At 44.8% G+C, this 27,960-nt stretch overlaps 2 protein-coding genes across 3 annotated transcripts in view; one reads left to right on the top strand and one right to left on the bottom strand.

The window, feature by feature from the left end:
* Positions 1 to 1,822: 1,822 nt before the first annotated feature.
* Snap29 (synaptosome associated protein 29) lies at positions 1,823 to 19,208 on the bottom strand. The gene is made up of 5 exons (XM_004670785.3): positions 18,848 to 19,208; positions 10,318 to 10,514; positions 6,648 to 6,733; positions 4,274 to 4,372; positions 1,823 to 2,097 (listed from the first exon to the last, which is right to left on the bottom strand). Exons 1-5 carry the CDS (start codon positions 19,049 to 19,051, stop codon positions 1,940 to 1,942), a joined length of 744 nt encoding a protein of 247 aa, XP_004670842.1. The 5' UTR covers positions 19,052 to 19,208; the 3' UTR covers positions 1,823 to 1,939.
* A 229-nt stretch (positions 19,209 to 19,437) lies between these two features.
* Positions 19,438 to 27,960, top strand: part of Pi4ka (phosphatidylinositol 4-kinase alpha) — a 136,022-nt gene continuing 127,499 nt past the window's right edge. For both annotated transcript variants that reach the window (XM_045133161.1, XM_004670783.2), the window contains exon 1: positions 19,438 to 19,581. In XM_045133161.1, the coding sequence (XP_044989096.1) occupies positions 19,438 to 19,581 (144 nt within the window). The remainder of the gene's footprint in view (positions 19,582 to 27,960) is intronic.

Genomic DNA, 27,960 nt, shown 5'->3' with positions numbered 1-27,960 from the left:
AATTAAAAACCAAACAAACAAAAGTTATGCATGCATCTGGTGTTTGTTTGTAGAGGCTCTGATACATCTACACACACACAATCATGAAAATAAAAAAAAAAAAACTTCCGATTTAACCTTACAAAAACAGTCCCTTTCAAAAAAAAATTCCCTTTCCTCATTTTCATAATATATAGTTTTAAAAACAGTTGAAGGCCTTATAGCTTCAATGATTTTCATGGAGGTGTCAACATGAAGTAATTAATTTTGTTGTATAAGTGAGTTTTTTTCAAGCAGGAGTCTCAATCAAGCTAAGCCTGGCCTTGAACTCTGTGGGGAGACCCTTGCTTGCCTTGTCTGTGATACTCCACACCCACAAGCTTCACAGGGATCCCCATGGGGCAACAAGATGACCAGTGGAGTATCTGATCTGCACCACAGATGAAAAGTATGACATGAGAGTAAGTGGGAAAGAAGAGTTCGTCTAATCCCCTACACGTTTCTAGGTGTTGAGTTGAACAGTGCAAATCTGAGCCCTTCTGCTAAAATGGGAGCCAAGGACAAGGGCACCTTTAAAACCAGTGATCACAAAAGGCACTGCACTCCACTTCTGGATCCAAGAGTCCCTCTCAGGGGAGAGGTATGATGTGTTCAATGCATGTGCACACACACATGTGCACAATGATTCCTATACCAAGGTATGGCAGGACTCTTCCTTCCACCTTCAAACCCAGAGTCCCTTCGCATCTGGCTCATAGTAAGAACTTGGAGAAACAGGGAAACAAGGGTGGTAGTTGCAAAGACAAATTTTGTCTACATCTTTCCATATAATCATGAAAGTGAAAAATGCAGTATTTTCTTCTTCCAAAATGGTAAGCAAAGGCACAAGGTGCTTTCAATGTCTACTGTGCTGAGACTAAACTGTCAGCACACAGCTTAGAGAACTTTTAGAGAGGTGTTGGTCCTAAGAAAAAGCAGAACACACATTTCTCCATTGCAACAAAAATATTTTTTTTTTGTATGTATGTACGTGTGCAGGCAGGTGAATATGGAGGCCAGAGGTCAATGTTTAATGTTTTCCTCAATTGTTCTTGACCTTATTATTATTATTTTTTGAGGTAGGGTCTTGCTCTAGCCCAGGTTGACCTAGAATTCACTATGTGGTCTCAGGGTGGCCTTGAACTCACAGAAATCCTCCTACCTCTGCCTCCCAAGTGCTGGGATTAAAGGCGTGCTCCACCACACTTGACTTCTACTTTATTAATTTTGAGAGAGGGTCTAATATAGTCCAGTCTGGCTTCAAAATCACTATAAAGCAAAGGATTACCTTGATCTTCCAATCCTTCTGCCTTCACCTCCAAAGTGCTGGAATAACAGGTGCATGCCATCATGCCTGTTTATGTGGAATTGGGAATTGAACCCAGGGCTTCACAGGTACTCTTATTAACTAAGCCACACCCTCAGCCCTGCACTTTTTTTTTTTTTTTTTTTTTTTTGAGGTAGAGTCTCACTCTATCCCAGGCTGACCTGAAACTTACTCTGTAGTCCCAGGCTGGCATCTTGAACTCACAGCGATCCTCCTGGCTCTGCACCTTATTTTTGAGACAGGCTCTCACTGAACCTGGAGCTCACTGGTTAAGTTATGTTAGTGCCCGAGGGACCCTCCTGTCTCAACTTCCTCAGCTCCCATCTGCCTCCTCAGCAATGGGAATATAAGCATGTACTGTTGTGCCCAACTTTTTATGTGGTACTGGGGATCTGAACTCATGTTTTCATACTTGTGTGGCAAACAGTTGACTGAGCCATCTCCCCAGCCCCCACAAAAACCTCTTCAGATCCACACTAGCATTTCAAACACAGGTTAACTGTTAATACACTAAATAATAAATGAAATTTCTTGGGAATTTAAAAAGAGAGATTAGAATCTTTTCATCACAATGGAGTGGGACTCCTTCCATCTTCAGAGTTGGCGAACTTTTTTTTCTGTGGTTTTTATATTAACATCTAACTTGTCCACTTTGGTTGTCAGGCGGTCAAGAATGTCATCCTGCTCTTCAATTTCTGTCTGCATCCCCAGGGCTATGTCCTTCAGACGGCCCAGGCCCAAGGATAGCTCATCTGTGAGAGAAGGAAATGACAGACAGACTTGAGCAAAGGCGGTCATGTCATCTTGAAGTGCTTCCTGCCCCTCAAGGGTGCTCAGCAACTTCTGAATTACTACTGAGTCTTCCTCCAAAGAAATGAAGTTCCAGAGCTTTGGTTACATTTTCTAAACAAGTGAATGAGAAGAAAATCTGTTTGTTCAATATAAGTGGTATTTACTGTTGAAGTCATCCTCCCAACCCCCAGATAACCATCATTAATAGTGTTCTGTTTGTTTCTTTTAAGAATAGGGTATGAGCCAGGTGTGAAGGTACATACTTTTATTCCTAGCACTCAGGAGTATGAGACTGACATGAATATAAGGCCAGCCTAGGCTACAAAGTTTCAGGTCAGCTTGGGCTACAGTTGAGACTTAGCTTGGAAAAACAACAGAGGACAGGAAATTATTATATAGCCCTGGTTGGCCTGGAATTTGCTATATAGATCAGGCTGGCCTTCAATGGCAATCCTCTTGGTTTAGCCACCCCAGTGCTGGGATTACAGGGACACAGCACTGTGCCTGGCTTCTGGCTTTTTTTTTTTTTTTTTTTTTTGGAAAGTCTTACATTGTAGCCTAGGCTGGCTTGAAATTCACTATATAGTCCAGGCTGGCCTCAAACTTGCAGTAATTCACCTGCTTCGCTTCCTAAGTAAGAGGAACATCATAGGTGTGAGCCACCATAATTAGCTAATAGTGTCCATCTTTGCAGTGCCTTTTTGTAGTTTGTTTTTTGTTTATTCATTTTTTTTTATGATGATGATGGTGGTGGTGGTGGTGGTACTGGGGTTGAACCCAGGGCTTTGCACATGCTAGGCAAGCACTCTACCACTGAGCTACATTTCTGGTCCCTTTTAATGTCTTATTGTGAGATAGGGTCTCATTAGATCCCCCAGCCCACTCTGGAATTTGCAATCCTGCTGTCTCTGGGATATGGCATGTATGTGTCACCATAACCGGCCAGCTATGCTTCTGGAGGTCACTGAAACTTATCATGTTGCCTGTGTGATTGTCCCAGGCCTCAGGAAAGTGCTTGCTTTTTGGGACAGCAAGAACAGGAAAGCAAGGTTGAGATTAAAAACAAAAAACCCAATCATGGTAAAGTAAAAGCAGCAGGCAAGGCAGCAGGAACCTTGAGCAGACACCAAGAGGCCTGCAGTGACAAAGGCAGGTCTGTGCTCTACATGCACTCGCTGACTTTCCACAAGAATTTCAGAAGGATGTGCTACCTCATTTCTGAATTTTTTTTGGGGGGGTGGGGTGGCAAGAAGTTTAAGCAGGGTCTCCCTATGTAGCTCTGGCAGGCCTAGAACTTGCTATGTAGACTAGCCTATCCTAGAACTTGTAGTTACCTTCCTATAGGTGCCTTCTGAGTGTTGGGATTACAGACATGTGCTACCATACCTGGCTCTGACTTTAAAACATTTTTTAAATATCATATTTGATTGATTGACTTGACAGTGAGAAGAGAAAGAGGCAGATAGAAAGAGAATGGGCATGCCAGGGCCTCTAGCCACTGGAAACAAACTCCAGATGCATGCGACCCTTGTGTATCTGGCTTGTGTGGGTCCTTAGGCTTTGTAGGTAAACGCCTTAACTGCTAAGCTATTTTCCCAGCCCACATTTTGGGTTTTTTAAAAAAAAATATATTTTGGGGGCTGGAGAGATGGCTTAGCACTTAAAGTACTTGCCTGCAAAGCAAGGACCCATGTTTGACTCTCCAGATCCCATGTAAACCAGACACACAAGGTTACGCATGTGTCTGGAGTTTGATTGCAGTGGCTGGAGGCCGTAACTGTTACCAGGCCAAGAGCCTTCCTATGTGCTTGGGGGTGTTAGCTAAAAAAAGCCTTGTGCCAATCTTCACAGGCATCTCACTGCACAGGCATCATGTGGCCACAGAGGAGGGATAGAATGACTGGTTGCATCCTGTCTGCACTTAATCTTCATAGGTACACCTATGTCCCTGCTGTGTACAGGTTTCAAGCAAGCAATGATAATGGCTCAGCTGGACTGAAAGCCAGAAATGTAGATTCCTGAGGGAGGTGGTGAAATGAATAGGTAATGAAGGAGTAATGGCATGCTGGCTCTAGGTGGCATGCTTTGCCTAACAGGTCAGTGATTTATGGAGGCTACTGCAGCATCCACTCTTACCTAGGTTGCTGTCAATCTTCTGGTGATAGGCTCGGAGGGTTGAGTTCTTTGGGAACGCCTCAGTGCCCATAGCAGAGGCAGGTCCTGTAGGGACCGGATCTGAGTTTAGAAAGAAATCAGGAAAATGGTTAACTGACATTCTATGAAATGATATTCCATGAAATTGTTCCTTTTTAAAACATGTTTGTACCACTTTTTATGTCTGGCTATGTGAGTAGTTTAGGAATTGAACCTGGGTGGCAGGTTTTACAAGCAAGTGCCTTTAAACCCCAGCCACGTTTGAAGCCACACCCTTTAAAAAAAATCTGCGTTTAGGCTGGGTGTGGTGGCACACACCTTTTATCCCAGCAGCTGGGAGGCAGAGGTAGGAGGATCACCCTGAGTTTGAGGCCACCCTGAGACTACATAGTGAATTACAGGTCAGCTTGGGCTAGAGTTAGACCCTATCTCGAAAAACCAAAAATAAATACATAAAAAATTTAAAAATCTGTATTCTGTGTATGAGGGCACAAGTGTGCCATGGTGCTGAGTAGAGGTCAAAGGACAACCTTGGGTTGTTCATTTTGCACCTTGTTTGAAGGTGTCTGGTTCACCATGCTGTGTGTGTATGCCAGCTTCTGGGATTCTCCTGTTTCCTCTCCTGCTCCCATCTTCCAGGGATTATGGATGCACACTACCATGCCTGAATTTGGGTCACTGTGCTTTCACAATAATCACTCTTACACACAGAATCACCTCCCCAGCCTGAAGCTGATCACTTTTCTTTACTTTGGATCTAAGGAATCACCCCAGTGAGTCACTCATGCTAGGAAAGCACTCTCCCACCAGTTATATACTTCTAGCCCTGCAAGACATTGATTTAAATCTGAAAAGGGAGGGAAGGAAGGAGGCTCTGAGGGTTCAGGGGTTAGAGAGAGACTTTTACAGGAGCAAGTAAGAACTTCAGCCCATCCCCTCTGCCCTTGAATTTATAGGTCACCTGATATGATGGTTAATCTTTTTCCTTTCTCTCTCTCTCTCTCTCTTTCTATCTGTCTGTCTGTCTGTCTCTCTCTCTCTCTCTCTCTCTCTCTCTGTCTGTCTGTCTGTCTCTCTCTCTATATATATATATCTATATATCTATATATCTATATCTATATATCTATATCTATATCTATATCTATATCTATATCTATATCTATATCTATATCTATATATGTGTGTACATTCTGTGGGCTAGAGTCCTGGGTTGAATAAAAAGGAGAAAGAAAGTTGAACACCAGCACTCAGGTCTCTTTCCTTCCTGACTGTGGATGCAGTGTGACCAGTTGCCTCAAGCGATTGCCACCATGTCTTCTCTGCCATGATGAAATGTGCAACTGTGAGCCAAAATAACCTTCTCTCCTGAAGTTGCTCCTGCCAGGTATTTGTCATAGCAACAAGAAAAGTTAGCCAAGTGCAGTGGCGCACGCCTTTAATCCCAGCACTTGGGAGGCAGAGGCAGAAGGATCGCCATGAGTTCAAGGCTACCCTGAGACTACATAGTGAGACACTACCTAAAAAAAAAAGGAGGAGGAAAGAAAAGTAACTAATACATCTGATTAGAACAAACTCTGGGAAAACACTCACCAGCAGCTACACAGCAGAGGAACTGCCCTGGCGTAAACTGTAGATTCACAGGAAAGGTCATCTAAAGTCATATGTCACCACACCTGAGTAATTTTTTTGGTCCTATTTTTTTTTCTGAGACAGGGTCCTATGTAGCCCAAGCTGGCCATGAACTCCTGATTCTCCTATAGTTGTATGTCATCACATCTGGCCTATTTTGTTTTGATTTTTGATTTTTTCTAAGTCAGTAACTTGCTATGTAGCCCAGAATGGCCTCAAACTCACAATCCTCCTGCCTAAGCTTCCTGGCTGCTGTAGTTACAGGTATATCCCACCACACCTGGTAAAGAACCTTTGTGTTAACAATTGGCCCAACCCAGTAACTCAGGATAATTTCCCTTATCTAAAGACCAGTTGATTATCCACTATAACTTTATCCATTAGCACAATTCTCCTTTTGTTTATAACTTAACATATTCATGGACTCTGAGGTTAGAAAGGACAGACCTCTGGAATTATTCTACAAGAATTGTTCCTATAGTTTGTTTTAAACTGCTGGAGTTGCTCAGTGAACTCTGATTAGATACTGATTGCAGGCAGGTTCATATCCAATGGGATGCAGGAATCCCACATTAGTGTACAGTTCTGGTTCTCTGGGAATATGTTGGGCCCCGATATCTTCATCCAGCACATGGCAGCTGTCAGAGCCGCCACACATCACTGCAGAGAAGTGGCTGCCCCACCCCCATCCAGAAGGTGCAAATATGAGGCCGTACACACCACTCACCAGTACTGTCCAGCCTTCTGAGGTTTGGGTGGCTGGCCTGGTACTTTCCTTCCTGTTCTTTACTCGTATTTATGGCTTCTTTCAACCTTTAAATAAAACAAAAGGGAGGCATTAGAGAAAAACCCACCCTAGCTGGGCACAGCATTGACTACATGGCAGACAGAGGAACACTTCACTTAGGAAATGAGGAACACTAATAAGGGAAACCAATAAGTGGGTATGTTAGCCAAGAATCAAACTGGATGTGGGCATGGTGGCACATACCTTTAATCCTAGCACTTAGGAGGCAGAGATAAAAGGATCATTGTGAGTTCTAGGCCAGCCTGAGACTACACAGTGAATTCCAGGCCAGCTTGGGCTAGAGTGAAACCCTACCTCAAAACAAACAAACTAAAAGAATCAGGACTCGTGCACCCAAACTGACCTACCATCTATGCCCCCAACACATTGTTTGTTTTGTTTGAGGTAAGATCTCACTTCAGTCTTAGCTGACATAGAACTCACTCTGTAGTCCCAGGTTGACCTAAAACTCACAGCGGTCTTCTCACCTCTGCCTCCCAAGTGCTTAGGATTAAAGGTGTGCACCAGTATGCCTGGCTCGTTTTCATTTAGAGGCATGGTGCCATGTAGCCAAGGCCGTGCTCAACATTGCTGTATAGCTGAACATAACTTTGAACTTATGCTCCTGCTTCTGCCGCCCAAGTGCTGGGGTCATAGGCTTGCACCATCTCACTAGGCCCCCTTTTTTGTGGTAATATATACGTAACATAAAATTCCATTGTTTATTTAATTTTTCTTTTTAGGTAGAGTCTCGCTGTAGCCCAGGCTGGCTTGGAATTCACTTATGTATACAGTCTCAGAGTGGCCTCAAGCTCACAGTGATCCTCCTACCCCTGCCAGCCAAGTGCTGGGATTAAAGGTGTGTACCACCACATCCGGCTAGTGTCTTTGTTTTAGTCAGGGTCTCATGTAGCCTAGGCTGGCCTTGAACTCACTAAGTAGCTGGGACTGTCTCCACATCCTAAGTGCTGGGTTTGTAGGTATGCACCATCAAGCCCAACTAGTGTGTTTGTTTATGTTTGTGGTTTTGAGACAGGTCTCCCTCTATAGTGCAGGCTGACCTACAACTCACTATCGCAGATTCTGGGATTATAGGCATGTGCTAACATGCCTGGCTGGAAACTTAACTTTAAATTTCATTAAAAGTTTCATTTCTGGGTCTGGAGAGATGGCTCAATAGTTAAGGTGCTTGCCTATGAAGCCTACGGACCCAGGTTCAATTCCCCTGGACCCATGTAAGCCAGATGCACAAGGTGGCACCTGTACCCGGAGTTCCTTTGCAGTGGCTGGAGGCCCTGGAATGCCCATTCTCTCTCCCTCTATCTGCCTCTTTCTCAAACAAATAAAGAAAGAAAGGAAAAAAATTATTTTAAGTTTCATTTCTGGGGCTGGAGAGATGGCTTAGCAGTTAAGGTGCTTGCCTGCAAATCCGAACAACCCAAGGTTGAGTCCCTAGTACCCACGTAAAGCCAGATGAACAAAGTGGCACGCATGCATCTGGAGCTCGTTTGCAGCAGCTGGAGGCCCTGAGGTACCCACTTTCTCTGCTCTCTCTATCTCTCTCTGGTTGAAAATAAATAAATACATTTTTTAAAAAAGTTTCATTTCTGGGAACTCTGGAGAAGCCTCAGCAAATAAAGGTACTTTCCTGCAAAGTCTGCTGGCCCCAGTTTTTTTTTTTAAATTATTTATTTATTTATTTGAGAGCGACAGACACAGAGAGAAAGAATAGATAGAAGGAGAGAGAGAAAATGAGCGCGCCAGGGCTTCCAGCCTCTGCAAACGAACTCCAGACGCATGCGCCCCCTTGTGCCTCTGGCTAACGTGGGACCTGGGGAACCAAGCCTCGAACCGGGGTCCTTAGGCTTCACAGGCAAGCGCTTAACCGCTAAGCCATCTCTCCAGCCCTGCTGGCCCCAGTTTAATTCTCCAGCCACATGAGGCCAGACGCACAAAGTTGCACAGGAAGGTGGAGTTTCTTTGCAATGGCAAGAGGCCTAGTACACCCATACTCATTTCCTCACTGTCTTCTCTTTCTCCCTTACCATCTCCCTAAAAAATAAATAGAAAATATCCTTTTTGTTTTTAAGGTAGCGTCTCACTCTGGCCCAGGCTGACTTATTATTCACTATGTAGTTTCAGGGTGGCCTCAAACTCACAGCCGTCCTCCTACCTGTCTCTCAAGGGCTGGGATTAAAGGCTTGCAACACCACACCTGGCTCTTTTCATTTCTTTGTGGTGCTAGGGATTGAACCCAGGGTCTTACAAATGCTAGGCAGGTACTGGACCAATGGGCAACACCTCCAGCCCCCTGCTGTTCTTGAACTGGCCAATGACTGTCAGAGATCTTGCTTCTACAATTTGTCATGTGTCTGCCCCACAGCTCCTCCTTCCACCATGATGACACCATCACAAGGTCAGCTTCTTTGTGCGCCCTCTGTCTCCATTAGAGCCACCCTCAACTTCTTGGGGGCCTGTATCCTGCTGACCCTCTGCCTCTCATCCTCTCCTAATGACGGACTGTGTTAGCAGTGTTCTGGCTCCACTGCAGTGATGGGCAGGTAGATCATGAGCATTTAGGACACAAGAAGGATCCACACAGTGTGGTATCAGGGTGGCCTCGAACTCACGGGGAGCCTCCCTAGTGCTGGGATTAATGTTAATCTACAAAGCTGCACAGATTTGCCCAAAGGCACATGTGGGCAATCACTGAATTACTGTGAAGTGTTCTTCTTAGAAGCTGTGCTTTCTCAAGACAAGCATGGTGGCTCATACCTGCAATCCCTGCACTCTGGAGGATGACCTAAGAGGATCAACCAGACACCCTGAGCTATAGTGTGAGACCCTGGTTTACCAAACAAAAGAAGGTGTTCTGCTTTCTCAAATTTACTAAGTGATGGAAAGAACTATAGGTGACTAGGGCTTTGGTAGCTGGGATTACAGGCAGGTACTTACTCTGTAATAGTCCTTATGTGGCTTAAATCTTTAAAATATAAATAATACATATATATATACATATATATATATATATATATATATATATATATATGCATATATATTTTATTGGTAACTTTTATACTTACAGACAACCAACCATGATATTTCCCTCCCCTCACCTGCTTTCCTCTTCACAACTCTGCTCTCCATCATATCCCCTCCCTCTCTCCACTAGTCTTTTAATTTGATGTCATCATTTTTTTCTCCTATTATGAGGGTCTTGTGTAAGTATTGATAGGCACTGCAAGGTCTTGGATATTGAGGCCAATTTCTGTCCGGACATTTGCATGTAAGGAGTAGTAGTACCCTTCCTTTGGCTCTTACATTCTTCCCTGGCTTAGGAATCTTTTTAAATAAAAAATCTGTCAAGTGAGTCATATCTGTACTGGTTAAGCTTTTTGGGGTGAACAATCTCTCTGACAGGCTGGAGTCCCCGAGGCTGCAGTGGAATTTCATGAACACTGATTTCTGCAGTTATGGGTCTGGTGGAGTAAGGGGGAGAAATCCCTCCTTATCACACCAGAGGGCGCTGACAAGCCTGACTGTCTGGGCTCTTCTTACTGAGCCTATTTCTGCTGCTTTTACATCTAGAGGCTGACAAGGCTCTGCTCACCTGCTGTTGGGCTGGGGAGTGATGGTGCCATTCTGTTGTGGTGCAGTCTCTACAGGCTTGGGTTTGAAGTAGTTGACAAATCCCCCAAACATACTCTTAATGCTGTTGATATGTTTCTGGCTCATCTTCAAATCCTGGTCCATCTTGTCCACCATATTCTCTGTGCGTTCTAGGACTCCTCGCTGCCGGACCAGCTCCTGTGGAAGGTGAGAAGCAGTAGCACCATTCCTTCCTGTAATTCCTCCTTGATGGGCTGGTGGTGGGGACATTAAACCCTAGTGGGTGTGTACCTGCTATCTGTAGAAGGCATGTGATCCTTGCTCCCCTACCTCTGTTCCCAGCCTTTGCTCTCAAGTCCCTCTGCCTCAGAGACGGGCTCACAGGAGTGCACTGAGACAGACAGGTGTGCACCTGCAGCAGACCCTCTTTAGTCACCTCTGTAATCCTCTTGGGCCACTGCCCCTTCATCTGGACCCTGTCTTTTTCTTGTTCAGATTCAGAGTTCTCAGTGCACCACCTAAGCCTACTATTACCAGCCAAATCTTCAAATTCTACTTCACAGACAAATGTCTTTTCTTCCATTTTTCCTTTCCTATCTATCTATCTATCTATCTATCTATCTATCTATCTATCTATCTATCTATCTATCTATTGTGGTTTTCAAGGTAGGGCCTCAGGATAGCCTTGAACTCACAGTGATCCTCATACCTCTGCCTCCCAAGTGCTGGAATTAAAGGCATGTGCTACCATGCTTGGCTACAAATGTCTTTTCTGAGCCTTATTAGTAACTGGTTCCACTGTATCTGAACCTATGCAAAGTTGGGCCTCTCACAAAGTCTTGGCACATATGCTCTTTTCTGCCTATCAGAGTCTTCATCTGTATTCTCATGTGGCTCAATCCTTCACGACTTAGCCCACCACTCAGTACTTCCTCTGAAGTGGGGTTCCTCCTTCCAGTAGCCCTCCCCTTTCCACCTGTTTTGGTTCTCTTAACAGCACTTAAGCTCCATAAGGCAGGAACTGTCTTTGCTCAAAGTTGAACTTCCAGTACCCAATCAGCAGCTGTGCACTGTGAATCAGCCACCAGGATGTGCCAGTGAGCTTCCAGGGCTGGTAGGTTTGGCTGCAGTTTGAATTTACTACAGTAGCAAGTGCTAAGACCCTCTTTAAGTGTGACAAACTTGCTTCAGTTCATTCATTTATTAGGGATGCAGTGTCAGGGATCCCATGGGGGCTTCATCATGCTAGTGTGAGTGCTCTAAACCTGAGCAACATTCCTGGGTCTTGGTCCCCACCTCAGGATGTATCAGTAGCTGTTCAAGCTATGTACCTCTGTGCACTGCATTTCTAGCCAGAGCACTCAGCTTTACTTTTTCCTGCTTCCTAACATAGCTTCTGCCCTTGGTTTTCCTCCTCTGAATCCTCTACCCATGTGTTCCCCTGGGGCTCAGGAACTGTATTAAATATGTACATTCTTTTTCTGGTTTTTCAAGGCAAGGTCTCACTCAAGCTTAGGATGACCTGGAATTCATTATGTAGTCTGAGGGTGGCCTCGAACTCACGGTGATCCTCCTACCTCTGCCTCCCAAGTGCTGGGATTAAAGATGTGCACCACCATACCCAGCATATATATGTTCTTTAGAGCTAGTCTCTCCCCATACCTAAAAGTAAAATCACGAGCAAGATTTAAATATACATTTGGAGGCCAAGTGTGGTGGCACATGGTTATAATTCTAAAACCTGGCAGGGGAAGGCAGGAGTTTGAGATTAATCTGGGCTACATAGTGAGTCTCCCTGAGCATAAAAACAAAAAACACCCTTAAAGCATATACTTGGAAATTTGAATACAGTCAGCCCTCCATATTGGAGGATTTAACCAATATGATAAGTAATCTGGAGATAATTTAAAATATATAAGAGAGCTGGAGAGGTGGCTTAGTGGTTAAGACACTTGCCTGTGAAGCCTAAGGTTTGGCTCCCTAGAACCTACATAAGCCAGATGCACATTGTGGCACATGTGTCTGGAGCTCGTTTGCTATGGCTACAGGCCCTGGTATGCCCACTTTCCTCTCTCTCTGAAATAAATAAATAAAATATTAAAATATGTAAGATAGGGTAGGGATATAGGTCAGTGGTAAAGCACTTACTCAGCACGCACAAGACTCTTAGTTTAATCCTCAGCATCAAGACAAAAAGAAAGAAGGTAGGCAGGCAGTTCAGTTGCTGAACATGCACAAAGCCCTGGGTTGGATCTCCAGCACTGGGTGTGTTATCTCATGCCTGTAATCTTAGCACTGGAGAGGTAAAGACTGGAGGATCAGAAGTTCAAAGTCATTCTTGAGTTCCTGACTATATCATACCCTGTTTCAAAAGGTGAAAGAATGGTGGGGAAGGGAGGAAAGGAGAGGAGGAGAAAAGGAAAGGAAATCAACTGGTTGAATAGGAAGACATTGCAAAAATAAGGCCTGCACAAGCTACAAAGTAAGACCCTTCCTCCAAAAACAATAACCACACAAGTATATGAAAGAATGTGTATATGTCAGAAAAAAAAGGGCTAGAGAAATGGCTTAGTGGTTAAGGCGCTTGCCAGCATAGCTAAAGGACCCAGATTAAATTCCCCAGTACCCACATGAAGCCAGGTGCACAGGTGGCACATGCACCTGGAGTTTGTGTGCAGTAGCTACAGGCCCTAGCATGCCGTTCTCTCCCTCTCTCAAATAAATAAATAAAATATTTTTAAAAAGAGAGACCCTCCTCTTGTCTTGTATTACTTTTACATATTTCCTTTCTTCCTTCCACTTCCATATTTCTTCCTTTTCCCCCTTTCTTCCCCTCTGCTCTCCTCTTCCTTTTCTTTTCTTTTCTTTTTTTCCTTTCTTTCCTTTTCTTCTCTTTTTCTTTCTCACAGTGACAGGGCTCAAACTCAGGCCTCATATATGTCAAGTTAGTGTTCTACTGTTGAGCTACATTCTACATTGCCAGTTGATGTATGTATATATACATTAACTGTATATATATATATATATATATATATATATATATATACCTATATATACACATACATATATATTATTTTCTTAGTCCAATTATAAATCACAAAGGAATTGCCTTACTTTTTTTTTTTTTTCTTTCTTTGTTTTTTTTGAGGTAGGGTCTCACCCTAGCCCAGGCTGACCTGGAATTCATTATGTAGTCTCAGGGTGGCCTCGAACTCATGATTATACTCCTACCTCTGTCTCCCAAGTGCTGGGATTAAATAAAGGTGTGTGCCATCATGGCTATATGAGCCACCTTATGCATCTGGTTTACGTAGGTCCTGGGAACTGAACCAAGGTCCTTAGGCTTCACAGGCAAGTGCCTTAACTGCTTAAGCCATCTCTTCAGCCCTAAATATTTTATTTTATATTTATTTATTTGTGAGACAGAGGGAGGGACAGAATGGGTGCACCAGGGCCTCCAGCCACTCCAATTCCAGACGCATCCACCACCATGTGCATTTGGCTTTCTGTGGGTACTGGAGAATGGGACCTGGGTCCTTAGGCTTCACAGGCAAGAGCCTTAACTGCTCAGCCATCTCTCCAGCCCTTACTTCTTTATTTATTTGGAAGCACAGGGAGAAAACAGAAGAGAGACATACAGAAAGAATGTGCATTCCAGGGCCTTTAGCTGCTGCAAATGAACTCCAGATGTAGTGCCACTATGCACCTGGCTTCATGTGGGTACTGGGGAATTGAATCCCGGTCCTTATGCTTTACAGGCAAGTACCTTAACTACTGAACCATCTCTCCAGCCCCTGGTTAAATTTTAATATTCTGATTATGGCTATTTTTTTCGAGGTAGGGTCTTACTCTAGCCCAGGCTGACCTGGAATTCTCGTATTGCCTCAGGGTGGCTCAAACTCAAGGTTATTCTCCTACCTCTGCCTCCTGTGTGCTGGGATTAAAAGCGTGCACCACCACACCTGGCTGATTCTGGCTAATTTTTAAGGACAACACAGAAGTTTAGTTTGGAAAGACACTCAGAGCAGTTAAGGCTGGGAGCTGGGATAGGTAAGGCTTTGTGGCTCACCAGCAGGGAGGCCTTCGTCCTGACAGTCTGGACATAGGATGAGGCTAACACAACCTTCCCCAGTTTTGCAGGGAGATTTTATTTCCTGTGGTTCACAAAGTGACACACTTTCTCATTCAGAGGTTTTGGTTACTATGCTAACTTGAGGCAATCAGATATCTACTCTAGATGTTACAATGGAAGTGTAGAGAAATACATGAGGGTAACTGACATCCAGAGAAGAAAAAGCCTAGGGAGGGGGTGCTGCTCTGGCATCTGAAGTTGCTACTCACTAGGAGTCATGAGACCAGCAAAGTAGGAACAGTTTCCTCAGAAGGCAGAGGAACTGATTAGTCTCCAGATACTTTTGACCTAGTTCCAACCAATGAGGAAGAAAAATGGAGTGGCAGGGAAGAGTGCCTCCTGTAAGGATGGGCTGACCAGGGCCTCATTCTTTGACCAATGAGAGGAAAATGGGGTGGCAGGGAAGTGTGCCTCCTGTAAGGATGGGCTGGTGGGGCTTCCTCATCCCCAGCTGTTCTGAAGACAAGCCTCAAGTGCTCCTGTTGCCTAGATGTGAAAATTTGCCATTTGCCTCTATGAAAATAAGGACACTGAAGGGTTCAGGGCACCTCCCCCCATGCCAACTTTCTCTCTCTATATCTTTTTTTTAAATCTTTATATTGATTTATTGAGAGAAAGAGGCAGAGAGAGACAGGGAGGGAGAGAGGGAGGGAGAGAATGGACACGCCAGGGCCTCCAGCTACTGCAAACAAACTCCAAACACATGTGCCACCATGTGTATCTGGCTTTCGTGGGCCCTAGGGAGTTGGGGTACTGGGTCCTTCGGCTTCATAGACAAGCGTATTAATGGCTAAGCCATCTCTCCAGCTCTGCTCCAATTTTCTTGAGCTTGGAGAATTTTCCAAAGTTTTATTGGCAACCTTGGCGATGAGAATCACAGGAGGCACCTGGGCCCTAACTTCACTGAGCTCATTCACATATATGGTTGCTTCTCTACCACAGTGAACCCCCAGCAAGAACTCTTGGCTATGAAGGATGTGACAGGATGGGCCAAAAGCCTGGGAGCAGAGGGAATGGCTGGCATGGACAGAAATTTAGAGGGCAAATGGAACTGTGTCTTAAGCACAAAGGGGAGTGGGTGGGGACCCTGGCAGCACCCAGCAGGAAACAGAATGAAAGATGCTGAGACTTCAAGGGCAACAGTGACCACCACAGCACAACTGCAATCCATAGCCAAGGCCCCTGTAACATCAAATGGGCTCTACACTTTTTTTTTTTTTTAATGGTAAGGTTTCCCTCTAGCCCAGGCTGACCTAGAGTTCACTATGTAGTCTCAGGCTGGCCTCGAACTCATGGCAATACTCCTTTAATGCTGGGATTAAAGGCGTGCACCACCACACCTGGCTATTATTAGTATTTTTTTTTAAAGAACTGGGTGTAGCCAGGTTTGCTTAGGTTTGGGATACAGGGTCTCACTCTAGCCCAGGCTGACCTGGAATTCACTATGTAGTCTCAGGGTGGCCTTGAACTCATGGTGATCCTCCTACCTCTGCCTCCATGCCCATCTATCTAGAAATAATTCTTATTGAAATCCTTAGCCTCACTGGGTATGATGGGCATGATGGTGGGAAGGCTGAGGACAAGAGGACCCAGAGCTCCAGATCTGCTTGAGCTTCATAGTGAGGCCCTGTCTCAAAAAACAAAACAACCAACCAAAAATTACTAGTCTGGGCTGGAGAGATGGCTTAGCAGTTAAGCGCTTGCCTGTGAAGGCTAAGGACCCCGGTTCGAGGCTCGATTCTCCAGGACCCACGTTAGCCAGATGCACAAGGGGGTGCATGCGTCTGGAGTTCAGTTTGCAGCGGCTGGAGGCCCTGGTGCGCCCATTCTCTCTCTCTATCTGCCTCTTTTTCTCTCTCTCTCTGTTGCTCTCAAATAAGTAAAAATAAACAAAAGTTTTTTAAAAAATTACTAGTCTATGTAATCATTTAAAAAATTATTTATTTATTTACTAGAGCAAGAATGAAGCAGAGAGAGATAGAGAAGAGGGGAGGGAGAGAGATTGGGTGTGTCAGGGCCTATTATCGCTACAAACTCCAGATGCATGTGCCACCTTGTGCATCTATATCTACATGTGTACTGGGGAATTAAACCTGGGTCCTTAAGCTCTGAAGGCTAGCACCTTAACCAATGAACCATCTTTCCAGTCCCCTCCCAGTTTTTAAATTACTTATTAGAGCAAGAAAGAGCCAGATAGAGGGAATGGGTGAGATTTCTTTTGTGGGGGGAGGTTTCAAGGTAGGGTTTCACACTAGCCTAGGCTGACCTGGGATCCATTATACAGTCTCAGGGTGGCCTCAAACTCCTACCTCTGCCTCACCAAGTGCTGGGTTTAAAGGTGTGCGCCACCATGCCCGGCTGAAATATTATTATTTTTATTTATTTATTTATTTGAGAGCGACAGACACAGAGAGAAAGACAGGTAGAGGGAGAGAGAGAGAATGGGCGCGCCAGGGCTTCCAGCCTCTGCAAATGAACTCCAGACGCGTGCGCCCCCTTGTGCATCCGGCTAACGTGGGACCTGGGGAACCGAGCCTTGAACCAGGGTCCTTAGGCTTCACAGGCAAGCGCTTAACTGCTAAGCCATCTCTCCAGCCCTGAAATATTATTATTATTTTTTTTTTGTTTGTTTTTTTGAGGCAGGGTCTCACTCTGGCTCAGGCTGACCTGGAATTCACGATGTAGTCTCAGGGTGGCCTCGAACTCACGGCGATCCTCCTACCTCTGCCTCCCGAGTGCTGGGATTAAAGGCGTGCGCCACCACGCCCAGCTTGAAATGTTATTTTTTTTTTTAATTTAATTTATTTTATTTTATTTTTTTTATTAACATTTTCCATGATTATAAAATATATCCCATGGTAATTCCCTCCCTCCCCACCCCCACACTTTCCCATTTGAAATTCCATTCTCCATCATATTACCTCCCTGTTACAATCATTGTAATTACATATATACAATATCAACCTATTAAGTATCCTCCTCCCTTCCTTTCTCCACCCTTTATGTCTCCTTTTCAACTTACTGGCCTCTGCTACTAAGATTTTCATTCTCACATAGAAGCCCAGTCATCTGTAGCTAGGATCCACATATGAGAGAGAACATGTGGCGCTTGGCTTTCTGGGCCTGGGTTACCTGACTTAGTATAATACTTTCCAGGTCCATCCATTTTTCTGCAAATTTCATAACTTCATTTTTCTTTACCGCTGAGTAGAACTCCATTGTATAAATGTACCACATCTTCATTATCCACTCATCTGTTGAGGGACATCTAGCCTGGTTCCATTTCCCAGCTATTATAAATTGAGCAGCAATAAACATGGTTGAGCATGTACTTCTAAGGAAATGAGATGAGTCCTTTGGATATATGCCTAGGAGCGCTATAGCTGGGTCATATGGTAGATCAATCTCTAGCTGTTTTAGGAACCTCCACACTGTTTTCCACAATGGCTGGACCAGATTACATTCCCACCAGCAGTGCAGAAGGGTTCCTTTTTTTCCACATCCCCGCCAACATTTATGATCATTTGTTTTCATGATGGTGGCCAATCTGACAGGAGTGAGATGGAATCTCAATGTAGTTTTAATCTGCATGAAATATTATTTTTAATAACATTTTTATTTATTTGAGAGAGAGAGACAGGAAGATACATATATATATAAAGAATGAGTATGGGTGTGCCAGGGCCTTTTGCCACTATAAACATACTCCAGATACATGTTTCATTTCGTGCATCTGGCTTTACATGGGTACTGGAGAATCGATTTAGGCCCATCAGGCTTTGCAAGCAAACACTACAACTGATGAGAAATCTCCCCAGCCCAGTTTATGACATCTTTTACGGATGCAAATTGGTGACCAAGACGAGTTTGAGCAATACTGTCACAATCCACACTCTGTGTAGGATACAGGCTTAAAGTTCTAGATTCAACCAAACTTACTGTGGCTTACTCAGTAGGAATCCAGGCATACTTTAATACCCACGCGGATAAGGTGAAGAATCAGTCAAGGGTGTGGGAAGAACTCCATGCTCTTTAGATCCAATGCCACAGGGCATCCGTCAGCAGACACCTGTAGCACACAGTTCTCACACTAACTGGGTCACTGGGCTACTGAGAAATGGTTCAAGTCTTCTGCCCAAGAAATTACAGAAAAGAAACCATCACTGTTTTCCTAGTCCAGGCTCTATCTACCCTTTGGAATTTAGACTCGCTTGGACGGAATGGTGTGGAGTTTACCTTTTAACTAGGTATGGGGGGGAGGGGAATTAACTGTGAAGACTATAGCTTTCACGTTCTCCAAATACCTACTTTATAGTGAACAGCAAAGCTCCAAAAGGCCGTGAACATTTCTTGATCACGTGTGACAACGCAAGGACTGGCCAATTCATCTCAGGCTTACCTCGGAAGTGGCGACCCCGATCTGTTCGGACTCGTATACACGACCCAGGCTCCTGCTGGTGCTGGCGGCTGTGGCCTCTGCCCTGCGCAGCACCTCCTGTCGCAGGAACTGCTGCCTGTCCATGGCGCCGTCGGGCAGGTCGCGGGTGTCGCCGTCTTCTGCATCGTCGTCGAAAGGATTGTAGCTTTTGGAATAGGCCGACATGGTGTCGACGCCGGTAAGGTTTGGTCAGCCAGAAAAAGCGGTCAGGACAGACGTCCACGACCCACACAGCCCTAGAAGGGCCAACCCACCGCGACCGCCGCCGCTCGAGCTACTTCCGCCCGTCGTGAGCCGCCGGCCCCGCCTCGGGAGCGGACCACGGGGCCACTCCGCGGAGGGAGATCATTTCCGCCGCACCCGGCCACGCCCACACTACAGGCCCCGCCCCTAGCGGCCGTACGGGACGGCGCCTCACCCTAAACCACGCCCACCGCCGGGGTCACGTGGCGGAGAAGCCGGATGCGGCTGCGCCTGCGCCGTAGAGGTCCTGGCGCTTGCGGGCCGGGGGAGAGCGGAGCTGGCGGGCTGCGGCGCACTACGGCGCGAGGATGGCAGCGGCCGCGGCCCGGGGAGGCGGCGGAGGCGCCTCGGCTTCCAGCTCGGGCTTTAACACGTCGCGGGGCTTCTATTTCAACACGGTTCTCTCGCTGGCCCGTTCCCTGGCCGTGCAGAGGCCGGCATCCTTGGAGAAGGTAATTCTGGCGGCTTGACAGGCGCCGCCCGAGGGGATGAAGCGAGGAGGCGCGCCGGCCGGCCGGAGTCCGAGGGTGGCCGGGTGGGTCGCGGGCAGCTAGGGGGGAGAGGGCGCTCGTGGGCCCAGGACTCGGAGAGACGAATGAAGAGAGCGATCCACGCGGAGATGCCCTGGATGCTGGGGGAACGGGTGGGTGTGGGAGGGACGCATCTTATGACCGACACCCTGGAGCGAGAAGCCCAGGGTGGAGGGGTAGTGGGGACGAACCAAGGACCAAGGGTCCACACCCAGACCCCTAATCCCGTTTTCCCTTTTTTTTTTTTTTTTTTTAATTTCCGTAACCTTAGGGACAAATCTTTCTCGGTGAATGGAGGTGCCTTTTTCCCCCCCCTCCCTGCTTTTCCCTCTCCTCCTGGTTGCGGTGGAGGGCACTGTCTCTGCACTGCAAACCAACTACGCATTTTATTGTTCTGCGAGGCTGGGCGCGTTAGACTGGGTAAAAAGAGTAGTGTGTTTGGAGGTGGCGAAGTGGCAGGGATGGGCAAGAGAGTTGTCAGTGGGCAGAGAGAATTCGACTCGGGATTGCTTCAGAAGAGAAGGAACCCGTGCCAGAGGATTCTTATCTTGGGAGAGAGGAGGAAGGTAACGTGATGGTGTCCCTGGAGCTGGGCCAGGTGGCACAAGTGTGTAATCCCCACCAGCCTTGGTCAAGTCTTGAGACCTTGAGACACCCACCCATCCACACCCACACGCCCAAACCCCAAAACCAAAACGGTATGCCTGGGATGGTGGGAAGAGCACAGGTCTGTCACATCTAAATCTGTTTCCTGCTTATCTGTGAAATGAAGATTAAATGAGTTCAAATATAAAATGCCTTGCTCAGGGATAAGGCATAGAGTGGGAGAGCACTAAAGGCCATTTTGTTTTTCTCCCACTGTGCACCAGCGCTGAGAGGATGGGCTTGTTTGTCAGCCCACATTCTGGAAGATGCAGAGAGGATAAGAATAGTGGTGACTGTAGACCTGCCTGTTGAAGTTGGGAGGGGTTCTGTGTCTTGAAAATGAGTGAAGCCTACAGACTGCTGTGGACACTTCAGGCAGAGTAACTTTGACCTTGGAAGATCTGAAACTTGATTTTTTTATTTATTTATGTTATGAGAGAGAGAGAAAGTGAATGGGCGTGCCAGGGCCTCTAGCCTCTGGAATAAACTCCAAACTCATGTGCCACCTTGTGCATCTGGCTTTACGTGGTTACTGGGGAATCGAACTGGGGTCCTTTGGCTTTGCAGGCAGGCACCTTAATTGCTGAACCATCTGTCCAGCCCTGAAACTTGATTTTATCACTCACCTGCAAAGCGAGCAGGTTACAGAAAGCTAATGCCAACCTGAGTTCTAGTTAAAGAGCATATAATATGGGCATGATGGCATCTATGTGCATAGATGCATCTCTAAGAAGACTGAGACTAGAAGTCAGGTCCAACTTGGGCAACATATTACAACTTTGTTAAAAGTTTTTTTAAAGTACAATATAATGGTGAGAACATGAGTTTAAGTGATGGGACCATCTGAATTTATATCTCTGATCACTTGTTTACACTAGTGTGATTCTGGGAAGGTTAGTACCATACTCTGGTCCTTTACTTTCTCTTGAAAACAAACAAACAAACCCAAAAACCAAAAGAGTAGAACAGTACTTGGTAAGAGTATCATGAAGACTAAGAAGATGTTATGAGTAAAAGCAAGCTATGGGCACTTAATGGTCGACACCATAGATGAGCCTGATGAACATGGACCTCAGTGCTGTCTTATTAAATCAATCACATACCAGCTAGCTAGATAAGCTCTTCTTTTTTTTTAATTTTTAAAATTTTTATTAGCATTTTCCATGATTATAAAAAAAATCCCATGGTAATTCCCTCCCTCCCTACCCCCACACTTTCCCCTTTGAAATTCCATTCTCCATCATATTACCTCCCAATCACAATCATTGTACTTAACATATATACAATATCAACCTATTAAGTACCCTCCTCCCTTCCTTTCTCTTCCCTTTATGTCTCCTTTTTAACTTACTGGCCTCTGTAACTAAGTATTTTCATTCTCACACAGAAGCCCAATCATCTGTAGTTAGTATCTACATATGAGAGAGAACATGTGGCGCTTGGCTTTCTGGGCCTGGGTTACCTCACTTAGTATAATCCTTTCCAGGTCCATCCATTTTTCCGCAAATTTCATAACTTCATTTTTCTTTACCGCTGAGTAGAACTCCATTGTATAAATGTGCCACATCTTCATTTAGATAAGCTCTTCTTTATAGGAGGACCAATGTGCATATCAAGGAGGGGGAGAGTGCAGGGAAGTGGGTGATTTTTAAAAAGATGATGCTGCATCTCTAGCTGTGGTAGCACCCTCTCCCTCTCAGTAAGTACAAAATGCACCTTGAGCTCAGCATGCTGTATTGTTCACTAGTCACTTGAGCATTATGGAAGCGCTGAGTGTAGCTCAGTGGTAGAATGTGTGCTTGGTAGAGCATTTGCTTATCGTGAACGAGGTCATAGGTTTAATTTCTAGTACAACAGCAACAACACAGAAATCTAAATGTGGGCTGGGAAGATGGCTCAGCCATTAAAGGTGTTTGCTTGCAAAGCTTTTCAGACTGGGTTTGTTTCCCCAGTACCTTTAACCAGATGCAGAAATTGGCACATGCAGAGCATGTTTGCAACAGCAAGAGGACTAGGCATGTCCATGCTCTCTCCCCTTCCCTCTCTCTGTCTCTCAAATGAATAAATAAACCAAATGTAAATAACATTGTTAGTTTTGCCTTGTCATAACTCTCAATTATCAAGATTACAATAAAAACTAGGCCTGCCAGGTGAGGTGGCGCATGTCTTTAATTCCAGCACTTAGAAGGCAGAGGTAGGAGGATCACTGTGAGCCCAAGGCCACTCTTGAGACTATGTAGTGAATTCCAGGTCAGCCTGGGCTAGAGTAATACCTTACCTCAAAAAAATAAGGGGGAAAAAAAAAAACAAAACAACCCTAGGCCGGTAGTTCGCACCTGTAATCCCAGCACTTGTGGGGACTGAGGCTTGAGGATCAGTTTGACTGTGTCAAATAACAAAGCAAAAAAGAAAAAAAAAACAAATAAAGAACAAAGAAGTCTATTTAAAACATTTTATGGCTGGAGAAATGGTTTAACAGTTAGGCACTTGCCTGTAAAGCCTAAGGACCTAGGTACATGCCCCCAGTACCCATGTAAGTCAGATGCACAAGGTGGCGCATGCATTTGGAGTTTGTTTGCAGTGGCTAGAGGCCCTGGCATGCCCATATTTTCTCTCTCTCTCAAAATAAATAAAATTACAAAAAGATTATAATAAAACTTATACTTATTGAGCACTGCCTCAGGTTGACAGCTCCCACTTGGCAATATTTACCAGTCACTTCTGTGTAGAAAAGATCTGAGGCTGCTGTTTTTACAAGAGCCTGCTTGTGAAATTGGCCCATGGTTGGCATCTGAGAATTGTGTCATTTGAACCGCTCCCTCCATTCTCTAACTGATAAACATGATTGACTGACTGAACTGTGTGTACAGTGTACGATTTATGTAAAATACCCACCTTCCTTCTGGGTATATGGAGTTTGGATAGTTGCTAGTCATATGGTCCCTATGTGACCAGTCCTCCCATAAAAACTTTGGGTGCCAGGGCTAGAGAGATGGCTCAGTAATTAGGGCATTTGCCTTAACCATGCAAAGCCAAATGCACAGAGTGATGCATCTGGAATTTGTTTGCAGTGGTTCTGGTGTGCCTATATTCATATTCATTGATTCATTCTCTCTCTCAAAAATAAATAAATAAGTAAATATTTTTAGAAAACACCTTGGGGCTGGAGAGATGGCTTAGCAGTTAAGGCAGTTGCCTGCAAAACCTAAGGACCCATGTTCAACTCTCTAGATCCCATGTAAGTCAGCTGCACAAATGTGAGGCAAGGGCTGGAAAGATGGCTTAGTGGTTAAGCACTTGCCTGTGAAACCTAAGGATCCTGGTTCAAGGCTCGATTCTCCAGGACCCACGTTAGCCAGATGCACAAGGGGGCGCATGTATCTGGAGTTCATTTCCTGTGGCTAGAAGCCCTGGTGCGCCCTTTCTTTCTCCCCCTCTCTCTCTCTCTCTCTCTCTCTCTCTCTCTCTCTCTCTCTCTCTCTCTCTCTGCCACTTTCTCTGTCACTCTCAAATAAATAAATAAAAATGAACAAAAAAAAAAAATTTAAAAAAAAGTGAGGCAAGTGCAAGGTCACACATGCCCACTAGGTTGCAGAAGCGTCTGAGGCTCTGATGTGACAATATTCCTTCTCTCTCCCTCTCTCTCTCTTTACCCCCCTTCCCCCCCTCCGAAAAAAAAACCTTGGATGGCTATGGTGGTGCACACTTTTAATCTCAGCAAACAAGAGGCCAAGGTAAGAGGATAACTGAGTTCAAGACCAAAGAGAGACTACATAGTAAATTTCAGGTCAGCCGGGGCTAGAACAAGACCTGACCTCAAAAAAAAAAAAAAAAAAAAAAAAATCAATAACAGCAACAATCAACCAACAACAACAAAAAACCTTAGATGTAGCATAATTAATGAACATTCCTGGGCATATATATTACATTTTTTTCCTGTTGAGACCTGACCTCAAAAACATAACAGCAACTGGGCTGGAGAAATGGCTTAGTGGTTAAGCTCTTGCCTCTGAAGCCCAAGAATCACGGTTCAAGGCTCGAATCCCCAGGACCCATGTTAGCCAGATGCACAAGTGGGTGCATGCGTCTGGAGTTCGTTTGCATTGGCTAAAGACCCTGGCGTGCCCATTTTCTCTCTCTCTGCCTCTTTGTCTGTGGCTCTCAAGTAAATAAATAAAACAAAAAAAAATTAAAAAAAATAACAGCAACAAACAAACAACAACAACAAAAACACCTTTAGATGAGGTGTCATTAATGAACATTCCTGGGCATATATATTACATTTTTTCCCTGTTGTAGCAAGGAACAAACTTGTTTGACCTCACAGGTTAAAGAAAAATATAAGGAAGTCGGCTTTTGTTTCTCCAGATACAACTTTTCCTTTTGTTGATAGCCTCTCGCTGTAGTAAATTTAGCCATGTTACAATTGTATAAGTGTAAGCATTTTGAGGGAGCCTTGAGGAGGTTTCTGTAGGTGGTTGATCACACTAAATACATGTAAATTCCTCTAATTTTTGTGTACTATCATTTTGTTTTGTCCCCATCCCACTGCTGGTGCCATACCAGTGGAACCTGCTTTCCCAAGGTCAAGAGTCCTGTGCAGTGCTAAAATTAGCTTCATTTCTTGCCTTTTCATTGCTCTCCCCATCTTCAGGAGGCTTTGTTCAGAGTTCTTTCCCTGCTTACTTGTGGTTAATAACCACTGGATTCTTTGTCAGAGTGCCAGAATCTCCAAGGGTCTTAGCTGTTGCTTTGATGCTTCCGTGGCATGTGGCATTAGGGACAGATTGACCCTACCTGGTATATGTGTTCCAGAAGATAAACTTTCTTTTAAAATTTTAGACTGCACAGGCAAGCACCTTAACCACTGGGCAATCTCTCTAGCTCAAGATAAGCTTTTTTTTTTTTTTTTTAAGATTTTTATTTATTTATTTGAGAGTAACAGAGAGAGAAAAAAGCAGATAGAGAGTGAGAGAGAGAATGGGCATGCCAGGGCTTCCAGCCACTGCAAACGAACTCCAGACACGTGCACCCTCTTGTGCATCTGGCTAATGTGGGTCGTGGGGAATTGAGCCTCGAACTGGGGTCCTTAGGCTTCACCGGGGTCCTTAGGCTTCACAGGCAAGCGCTTAACCGCTACGCCATCTCTCCAGCCCCAAGATAAGCTTTTCAAAATTGAATTATTTACGTGAGAGAGGGGAAGATAGAGAATGGGTGTGCCCGGGCCTCCAGCCACTGCAAACAAAGTCCAGACACATGCACCATCTTGTGCATCTGGCTTTACATGGGTCCTGTGGAATTGAAGCTGGGTCCTTTGGCTTTGTAGGCAAGTACCTTAAGCACTAGACCATCTCTCCAGCTCAGCTCAGGCTGACCTGGAATTCACTATGTAGTCTCACAGTGGCCTTGAACTCACAGCAATCTTCCTACCTGTGCCTCCCAAATGCTGGGATTAAAGGCATGTGCCACCATGCCCGGCTCCTGTAATTTTTTTTTATATGTTGTTTATTTATTTGCAAGGAGAGAAGAAGAGAAAGAGAAAAAAAATATGGGTGCACCAGGACCTCTAGCTGCTGCAAATAAACTCCAGGTGCATGTACCACTTTGCGCATCTGGTTTTACATGTGTACTGGGGAATCAAACCCTGGTCATTAGTCATTGCAGGAAAATGCTGAGCCACTTCTACAGCCCTCCCTTTTTTTCTCCTAGAGGTAGGGTTTCACTCTGGCCCAGGCTGACCTGGAATTCACTATGTAGTCTCAGGGTAGCCTCAAACTTATGGTGGTCCTTCTGCCTCTGACTCCCAAGTACTGGAATTAAAGGTGTGTGCACACTCCTGGCTCCTTTTTTTTTCTTTAGACAAGAGTTTGTCATCAGCAGACAGAAATAGTTTTTCCAATCTTATGGTCTTTTATTTCATAACTGCTATTGCTAGAGCTTCCAGAATAGTGTTGAATAGAAGTAGCAGTGAGTGTTCACATCCTCTTCTGATCTGTGAAAAGCTTGGTTTTTCATTAAATATGCCATGGTGGGAATCTGAGATGCAGCTCAATAGCAGACTGCCTGCTTTGCATGCATAAGGTTCTGGGTTCAGTTTGTAGCATTCCCCGACAATTACGGGCTTTTTATTAGTTAAAGAAATTTCCTGAATAAATTCCTCATTTTTGAAAGTTTTTTTTTTTTTAAATCAAGTGGGAGGGTCTGAATTTTAAAATATTTTACTTGTTTCTATTGTGAGACTATTTGACTATTTTTGTGTTGCTGGAAATCAAACCCAGGGCTTCACACCTGCTAGACAAGTGGCTGAGCTACACCCACAGCCCTTGAAGCTATTTCCTTTTCAAAATAGGATTTCTGGGCTGGAGACATGGCTTAGTGTTTAAGACATTTGCCTGCAAAGCCAAAGGATCCCACGTAAGCCAGATGCACAAGGGGGTGCACACATCTGGAGTTCGTTTGCGGTGGCTGGAGGTCCTGGTGTGCTCATTCTCTCCCTCTCTCTCTCTGCCACTTTCTTTCTTTCAAATAAATAAATAAATAAAATATATTTAAAAATTAGGATTTCTCTGCAGTTCAGCCAGTCTTTATTCATTTATGGTTTTTTTGAAGTAGGGTTTCACTCTATTCCAGGGTGACCTGGAATTTACTATGTAGTCTCAGGGTGGCCTCAAACTCATCGCGATCTGCCTACCTCTGCCTCCCAAGTGCTGGGATTAAAGGCGTGCACCACCACTCCCAGGTTGGCTCTCTTTAAACGTAGGATCCTTTTGAGTCCTGCCTTCTATATACTTAGAATACAGGCCTGTACCACCATGCCCAGTTGGAAGCTGATTTTTTGTTTTGTTTGAGACAGGTTCTCTTGTAGCCTAGGCTGACCTTGAACTCACTGTGTAGCCTATGATGACCTTTAACTTTTGATCTCCTATCTACATCACCAAAGTTCTGAGATTACAGATATGTGTGACCCCACCAACGTGAAGCTAATTTTTTTTTTTTTTTTTTTGAGGTAGGGTCTCACTGTAACCCAGGCTGACCTGGAATTCACTATGTAGTCTCAGGTTGGCCTTGAACTAACTCATGGCCATCATCCTACCTTAGCCTCCTGGGTGCTGGAATCAAAGGTATATACCACCATGCCCAGCCTGAAGCTGATTTTTTAAAAATTTTATTATTTTATTAATTTAAGAGAAAAAGAAAGAGGAAGACAGAGAGAATGAAAATGGGTATGTAAGGGCTTCCTGCCACTGCAAACACACACCAGATGCATGCACCTTAGTGCATCTGGCTTTACCTAGGTACTAGGAAATAAAACTCAGGTCTTTAGGCTTTGCAGGCAAGTGCCTTAACTGCTGACCCATTTCTCCAGCCCTTGCAGCTGACTTTTAAGGTCTAGGATAGCTTTTGTTATGGGGATCTTTTAGCTCCATTGGTGTGCAGTTCTACTGAATGTTTTCAGAGCTTTTTACTCTGAGAGTTACCTCAAACTCCTCTCAGACTTACGGACTCTGAGAACCATTTAATTTACAGTTCTCTGTTTTTTGCACAACTTCCTGAGAGAGAGAGAGAATATCTTCATATATCTTAGTACATTAAGGCCGCACCAAGGACTCAGGGGAACCTGACTGCAGATTTCTGGAGCTTTGCTTCTTTTTAAAA

The sequence above is a fragment of the Jaculus jaculus genome, chromosome 13 (genome assembly GCF_020740685.1).
Source record: "Jaculus jaculus isolate mJacJac1 chromosome 13, mJacJac1.mat.Y.cur, whole genome shotgun sequence".
Lineage (NCBI taxonomy): Eukaryota > Metazoa > Chordata > Mammalia > Rodentia > Dipodidae > Jaculus > Jaculus jaculus.
This window is presented reverse-complemented; position numbering and strand designations above follow the sequence as displayed.